Consider the following 8,837-nt stretch of genomic DNA (forward strand, 5'->3'; position numbering starts at 1 on the left):
TTGTTGTTAAGAACAAAATCACAGGCGAAACGAACTGAATGGAGCTTTACTAATAATTACGAATTGGGCGTGTGGAAAGGTATGAAGCATGGCAAATACAGGGCTACATTGCATGTTACGCAAACTGTGGTGGAGCGTTTTTGTTTTCTTGTAGTACTGCAATGGGTACATCGTCGAAAGGTAGGACCCTTTGATCGTAGATGTTGTCCTACCGCCGGCCGGTGTGGCCGTGCGGTTAAAGGCGCGTGACCGCTACGGTCGCAGGTTCGAATCCTGCTTCGGGCATGGATGTGTGTGATGTCCTTAAGTTAGTTAGGTTTAATTACTTCTAAGTTCTAGGCGATTGATCACCTCAGAAGTTAAGTCGCATAGTGCTCAGAGCCATTTTTTGCTGTCCTACATTTGTTAGATGAATTGTGTTAGATACAGTTGCTCGGCCTTAAGGAGCATTTCCCTTCCTTCTTCTTCCAGTCTGAATTACTGGGCCGTTTTTGATTCGTGCAGAGAAGGAACCAATCATATCAGTTGCTAACTGTGACCTGTATTTCAAGTGACTCAAAGGATTTGTGCCAGACATACATTACCTGACTGAGTCTTTGTAGAGGATGTAACTGTTTACAATGCATTCATCAATACAATAATAAAATAATTTTAGCCACCATCGTCGGGATTTCCAAGATATGTTGTAGGTACATAGAAGCTGATTAAAACGATCCAACCCTCCCATATATAAGTGTTAATCCCTGATCGATTCTGGACAAGGAACGCTTTCCCTAACACCTTTGTTATTAGTTCTCAGAACAAAACATTTGGATTCAGCATTACACATCGTGCTAGTTACAGTAACACACTTCTTTCCCCTGCCTTTCCATTTTGAGATTCCTATGTCTTCACCAATAATTATATCAGATTCTCCCATTTTTAGAGTTTTGTCAGCAGCTAATTTATCTTTAGGAAAGAACTTTCGTGTTTGTCTGATTGTGGCACAAGCAAACAGATTTTTTCTCAGTAGATTTTTCATCATTACAACATTTGAAAAAAAATTATCAAAGAATAAGCAGTTTCCTAGACGTTCATAAGGAGCTGCAAGTTTTTCTATGACAAATTCACCTAAGAACTTGTAACTGTTGCCTCCCTCTTCTTTGCCCTCATACACTGACGGTCCTAGACAGTACCCTGTACCAGCACATGCAATCACCCAGATTTTAAAACCTCTTTTAATTGGTTTATTTGGCATATACTGTTCCAAGCAACGTCTTCCTTTGAATCCCACCATATATTCGTCAACTGACAAATATCTGGCAGGATGGAACAACTTCTTGAAACAACTGTAGAGGTGATCCAACATAGGTTCCAACTTGTATAATCGCTCAAATCCAATTTCACCCTTTTTTGGTATTTTGTAATTGTCATTTAAGTGTAAAATTTTCATAATTTTCAAGAAACGTTTTACAGGCATCACTTGTGCAACTATACTGTTGAAAAAGTTTCTGTCATTACTCCAGTACAGTCTGACTCCAGGTAATGGATTGAATCTCATAGTAACAAATATTCATAAGAATGCTGTCAGTTCATCAACAGTTAAATTTAATCGGTTGTTTTTCTGTGTAGCATACAAATTTGACTGAGCAATGATCTGTTCTAAGAACTCATCAGTCAGAATTAGGTTGAAATTTGCCATTGGTCTACTCACATTCACTTCAGCCGTATTCCATATACCAAAAGGCATTGAGAAAACAGTGTTGCTGAACAAAGTGGGTACTTGCCCTGCTATGCACTATGAGAAAGTTCCAATTACAGCATGGTCAGTTTCATTTTCACTTTCGCTTTCTGTTTCTGTTTCGACAACAACTGAAAACTAAGTTTCATGGTTGTCAGAGGGCAACCGGGCATCATTGGTGGATGTTGTGAATGTGTGTAGTAGAACTGGTAGGCAATCGTCGGCATCTTCATCGCCACCTCCTTCTGAATCGTCAGTCATTTCGTCTGTCACTCTATTTAGCTACTCTAAAATTTCCTCCTCTGTCACACCTCTTCTGTTTAGAGCCATGATCAATCCCACAACAAAATGGAACTGTTACCTAAAAAATAATACCTTCAGTAAACACTAAAACATTCTTGACGGTGTTGCAATTAGTAAATAAATAAAGGGAACCTTTCACATTCGTCACTGAAGTCGTGTGTAACCTACGTTTTTGTGACCCATGTATGATAATAACGCTGTAACATCTTAGCCGCTATTTTGAGAACGAAATTGTTCCCACCACGTAAGGAAATACCCTTCAATAAAAATATAATAGTAATCGACTATTTCATTACGAGGACAAGAAATTTTAGCCTGAAAATGACCCATTTTTGGCTGTTCTTTCCAGCTCGTGCAAAGCTAAAGCTATTTATCGTAATACATATTTCAGTACATAACTAAAGTGAATATTTTATAAAATGGTTCAAATGGCTTGAAGCACTATGGGACTCAACATCTGAGGTCATAAGACCCCTAGACTTAGAACTACTTAAACCTATCTAACCTAAGGACATCACACATATCCATGCCCGAGACAGGATTCGAACCTGCGACCGTAACGGTCGCTCGGTTCCAGACTGTAGCACCTAGAACCGCTCGACCACCCCGGCCGGCGAATAATTTATACCACAATATACGCAGAATTAAGCATAGAATTATTGCCTTGCCTTGGAATGCACAAATATGAAGTATTTCTGTCTTGCAGAACACATAATTGTCGACTGTTTACTTCTCTCAAATGGTTCAAATGGCTCTCAGCACTATGGGACTTAACTTCTGTGGTCATCAGTCCCCTAGAACTTAGAACTACTTAAACCTAACTAACCTAAGGACATCACACACATCCATGCCCGAGGCAGGATTCGAACCTGCGACCGTAGCAGTCCCGCGGTTCCGGACTGCGCGCCTAGAACCACTAGACCACCGCGGCCGGCTTACTTCTCTCAACAACACTTCGACCAGAGACGCTCTTTGGTCAGAATGCGGACCACTTTCACTTCTTTTTACATGTTTGAAGTCGGTGAGGCGGGAATTCAAGAAGTGGTACATATTTATACCAGAGATCGTTAAAGGAAGTGATTTGTTACAATAAAGGTCTATGTAAACAGATACTTCTGTATGAAGAGGCCGGTGGTAAGTATACTTACCAGTATCCTATAAAGGATTATTTACAGGGTGGTCCATTGATCGTGACTGTGCCAAATATCTCACGAAATAAGCGTCAAACGAAAAAAACTACATAGAATAAAGCTTGTCTAGTTTGATAGATGGCGCTGTAATAGTCACAAACGTATATGTACGTGGTATCACGTAACATTCAGCCATTGCAGACGGTATTTGATTCGTGATACATTAACCGTGTTAAAATATACCGTTTACCAACTGCGGAAAAGGTTGATATCGTGTTGATGCATGGCTATTGTGATCAAAATGTCCAACGGGCGTGTGCTATGTTTGCTTCTCGGTATCCTGGACGACATCATCCAAGTGTCCGGACCGTTCGCCGGATAGTAGCGTTATTCAAGGAAACAGGAAGTGTTCAGCCACATGTGAAACATCAACCATGACACGCAACAAATGGTGATGCCCAAGCAGTTGCTTTAGCTGCTGTCGCGGCTAATCCGCACATTAGTAGCAGAGAAATTGCGCGAGAATCGGGAATCTCAAAAACGTCGGTGTGGAGAATGCTACATCAACATCGATTGCACCCGTACCATATTTCTATGCACCAGGAATTGCATGTGCGGCGACTCTGAACGTGGTGAATAGTTCTGCCACTGGGCACAAGAGAAATTACGGCACGATGACAGATTTTTTGTACGTGTTCTATTTAGCGACGAAGCGTCATTCACTAACAACGGTAACGTAAACCGGCATAATATGTACGGAAAATTCACGATGTCTGCGACATGTGGAAGGAACATCAGAGACCTTGACAGGTTAATGTATGGTGCGGCATTATGGGAGGAAAGATAATTGGCCCCCATTTTATCGATGGCAATGTAAATAGTGCAATATATGCTGATTTCCTACATATTGTTCTATCGCTGTTACTACAAGATGTTGCATTGGATGACAGAATGGCGATGTACTTCCAACGTGATGGACGTCCGGCACATACCTCGCGTGCAGTTGAAGCGGTATTGAATAGCATATTTCACGACAAGTGGATTGGTCGTCGAAGCCCGCACGTTTACAGGATCTTGAGTCCCCGGATTTCTTCCCGTAGGGAAAGGTGAAGGATATTTGCTATCGTGATGCACTGACAACGCCTCACAACATGCGTCAGCGCGTGTCAATGCATTACGGAAGGCGAACTACTCGTTGTCGGGAGGAATGTCGTTACACACATTGAAAAACGCATTGAGATTGACGGACATAATTTTGAGCATTTATTGCACTGACGTGGTATTTACTGGTACTCACGCTGTAACAGCAATCGTTCTCAGGCACATGTATCACATTGGAACAACAGAAATTATATGTTCAAACGTAGCTACGTTCTAGATTTTAATTTAAAAACCTACCTGTTACCATCTGTTAGCCTAAAATTGTGAGCCATAAGTTTGCGACTATCACAAAGCGAAAAAAGTGGTCCATCTAAAACATTCATATTTCTTTACGTACTACTCGAATATGTATTAAAAACTGGGGATTTCTATCCAAAAATACGCTGCTGATATCCATTTGACCCACGGCAACGCCATCTAGCGTGTCAACCATAGCTCCTTCTGGTTTCCCCCTTCAGGCTAGACAAGTTTCGTTCGTTGTAGTTTTTTCATTTGACGCTTATTTCGTGAGATATTGGGCCCGGTCACGATCAATGTACCACCCGGTATACTGGTGTCGTCTGCGCTTTTTTCTAGCCGCTTTGGACTTCGTGCTGGGCGATAAATTCACGATAAATGCAAGCTAGGTAAAGGGCCAAAGCCATAGAGCACTCTTGGTAAAACTGAACTGGGGCTCTATCCGGAACTGGTGATTTATTTGTTTTCAAATATTGAAGTTGCTTCTCTACACCGGGTATGCTTATTTCTATGTCGTCCATACGGGAGTCTGTCTGATGGTTTAAAAGACAGTATATCTGTAAGGTTCTACAGTGTGAACGATTTCTTAAACGTGAAATTTAAAACTTCGGCTTTCGTTTTGCTATCATCAGCTGGCACACCATATTGATCATAAGGGACTGAGCTGAAGCCTTACTATCATCCGATTACAAGGCTCTCATATATCACACAGGCGGACCAGTGGTGCCAAGCTCAGATATTTACCTGAAGATCAGTGGTGTAATCAGAAATTCTGATAAGAATGTATTTATAGGACCTAAAAGAATTTCACGAATCTGTAAAAAATCAGAATAATATCCAGTCCAGAGTTCCCGAATTCCAAGCCATCAGAACTAACAGTGATAGATACAATGAATCCGAGTGTAGTGTAACTTCGTAAAATTTCAAATCAAAGAATCAAATTTCATTTCAACTGATTCTGCAACATCAAACATAGGTTATCATGTGACTAGAGGTAGCGTAATCGGAAAAAGAGAGGTCTGCAAGTCCCTGCATGGTTCTGTTGTAAAACGTCTGGACACATACGCTGTATGAGGAGAAAACGTCGATACCATGACCTCTTTCATTTATGATTCGGAGTTTGGAATGTACCTTAAGATCACGGGTAGATGCAAAGAATACGGAAGCTGTTTTGCAGGATTCGTTGTGAACAATTCGGCAGCGGAAAGTGACGTCATAATGGAGTGTGTACTAGATAATTCCGATGGGTCTTTTATGCAGAGTTAGAAGGGAAACGAAGAACCGACGTATCAACAAAAATAGTAGACCGCAACATCTCTCATCGCATCTGGCTCAGAAACGATTCAAATAAACTAATGAAATTTGGGGACCCTGAGCTTCCGCAATTGCAGAAAAATTCAGTTTTACGTAAGACAAAACAAGAGCGGCAAAATTCAATTTTTGGGTTGACTGGATGCAATCCGATTGAAAATCTCACAGTCATGAAGTGTGAATGTAACGCCGGTGAAATTCACGTCCATTACTGGATGCAAGAAAAAATTTCTGTGTTCACACAATATTTGCAATACATTTGAATAGATGGAACAGGTTCATTAGTAAAAACACTGGAGAAACTGACTGTAAAACTGATTTCACACATCTGTCTTCGTCAAGTCGTAACAGAAGCCCCAGGTTCCAGACTGGCGGTTTTTCAAATGTTGAGGAGTCTCAAAACACAAGTTCCATAGAATACTCGCTTAATGAAATAGTTCGCGTGGGTAGCAAGCACATTACAAAATATCCAGTACTAAAACAAGTTGTCAGAGTTTTCGACAAAGCACTCGTGGGTGCTATTCTAATGGCGTTTGAAGACTGTCGAGATCTGCTGGAATTTTCATCGTTATGTGTTAGATGTTTGTTCAGCTCGTCGAATGCACTGTCATCATGTTTTCTACGCCTGAATGTTTCTCACTACGTTCATACGATTTGTAAGTGGGAACAGCTCAAAACTCTCCATCCTCTTGTGCACATCTTTTTTATAATGGTAACAGCTTGTCCCACTAAGCTCAGGAATTTCAGTGACTTTCAAGAAATAGTGAATTTAGCTGTCCTAGTTTGTAACAACCAAGGGTATGGTAGGCATAAAGACGACTATCTATGTTTGGCTGTGGAAGTATTTAAGATACTCCGCCGCATAACGAAAGGAGAACCGGGCAACTCCTGAATAATGGTAACCGAAGAACGTGCCATGAAGAATGAAGATATTGAAACACTTGAATGTTTCGATGGTAACGACGACAGCGATTGCGAATTAGGAATTGTAGCATGGACAACTAAGTTAGTTAATGAGGGGCACTTAGCATTGACTGGAGATGACATATATCCTTATTATGTACCAACTAAAGGGCGACGCATCAGAGCAGACATGCATTATTTATTCAGGAGTTATGATGCACACTGGTTTTCGGACTTTAAATGCCACCTCATCCGCATTAGAGGGGGAATTTATCGAATTGAAACATCGCTTGTTAGGAAATGAGATTCGACCAAAGGCAGTTGACAACATTGTAACTAACCACTTGAAATCTTTTAGGACGTTCCAACCTAGCTAGGGCCAAAGAAGTCAACAATGATTCCATAAACAGTGACCACTCTGTTACTGGTTACCATAAACAGTATGAAGTGGAAACGTCAGACAGTATTTTATCGACTGTAGAGGACTGTCAAATGTAGCAGAATCCGTGGAAAGAAATGAACAAATTCTCCTTACCGGTCACTAAAGTGAAAAAATTGACGGTGATAACAGAACGCCGACGAAACTGTGTTATTGAAGGTGGAGTGGACACGTCGATAGGATGCTTTCAAGTTTGTAAAGCTTTATGTGAAAATGGGAACGCGTAAAGAGGCTTACACTGAACGAGCACTACCCTTCGCTAGCATTTGAAGCCTAGTTAAGGAGAGCAATACATCGAGGGTAACTACCAATGACGCAAACTCAAATATTTGTACTTTTTTTCTAATGGGTATTTAAATACGGGTGCAGTGGGGATCTGAGAGAAAAATGCGTCATATGTAAGACAGTATCATTAGATCTTGATACGATTAGCAAACGCGAATATGAGAAACTAGTAGCTCACCTATACTACAGAGAGTCAAAAAATATGTCCCAGTTGTAACGGACAGGTCGAAGTATGCGTCAAATACCGCACGCATTTGTTTGTCGAGTGCATAGAAGACAGTAACGTCACAGTGAACATCAAAACGTGGATGACTCAGTGGATCTATGTACTCTCTTGTAGGTATCGTTAATTATTGCAGAGGCTGTAATGTAAGGTCAATAGCGCATTATACCTCCCTCACTAAATTTGGTGATGTAAGGTTTGAAATTTACGATAACAATGTGAAACCGACAGTATATTAGAAGACCACGTGATCAACCTGGTCTTTTGTCTTTACGTCCGGACGTAAGTAAATTAACATAAACATGATGCGGTAACTCTTGTTTTAGTAAAACAGACACATTAAGAAAGTGATACGACTTTCATAAAACATTACCAATAACAGCAAAAATAAAAAAGTTAGCAATGAAAATGGAACGCAATAACTACAGTGACAATAATTGTAGGTTATAATGTAACTAGTGAAGTCAATCATTACATTTTTCTTAAACTCGTTTGAACAGTTCTTCGTAAGCATAAAAGACATAAACTAGAAACTCTTCACTGTTCGTTTAACATTGAAGATATGATAATTATTCTATACCAGTGAAATATGTATCCCTATAAACATAAAAAAGTTGAAAATGGTCAATACGTGGAAAATGTATAAAATATTTAAAGAAATAAGATAAACAAAAATGTGCAATGAGGGACAGGGTAACTATTTTTGAACTGCAGAGATGTACGTAACAGATTACAGCAAGCCAAGAAAGTGAAAAGAATATGTTTATGTATAAAAACTAAGGAAAGATAAAAATTTCAAAAATAGGTGTATTAGAAATGACATAGAACTGTAAAAAATTGAAGAGAGTTGCGAAGATAACTGACGTACTGCACGTGGTCTTTCCTGGATGCTCTTACAATAACGATTTCCCCACGTCAATGGGAAAGAAACCAATGTCATATTAATGGAAACTCATGATATCTCCCCCTAATTTTCATTTGCAATTTGTTTAAGAAGGGTGCCATTTTGGAATAATCGAAACCAGGATTGCAGCATTCTAAAGTATTTCTTCCTTTTAAGTCCTACATTAAAATCCCTTACTTTTGTTACCTCCTAATTCAGTATCACTTACTTGTTGAGAGTGT

At 40.0% G+C, this 8,837-nt stretch overlaps 1 protein-coding gene across 1 annotated transcript; it reads right to left on the bottom strand.

Moving 5' to 3' along the window:
- Positions 1-736: 736 nt before the first annotated feature.
- On the bottom strand, positions 737-1,540 carry LOC126470738 (piggyBac transposable element-derived protein 3-like). The gene has a single exon (XM_050098742.1). It carries the CDS (start codon positions 1,538-1,540, stop codon positions 737-739), a length of 804 nt encoding a protein of 267 aa, XP_049954699.1.
- Positions 1,541-8,837: the final 7,297 nt, after the last annotated feature.

Source organism: Schistocerca serialis, chromosome 3 (genome assembly GCF_023864345.2).
Source record: "Schistocerca serialis cubense isolate TAMUIC-IGC-003099 chromosome 3, iqSchSeri2.2, whole genome shotgun sequence".
NCBI lineage: Eukaryota > Metazoa > Arthropoda > Insecta > Orthoptera > Acrididae > Schistocerca > Schistocerca serialis.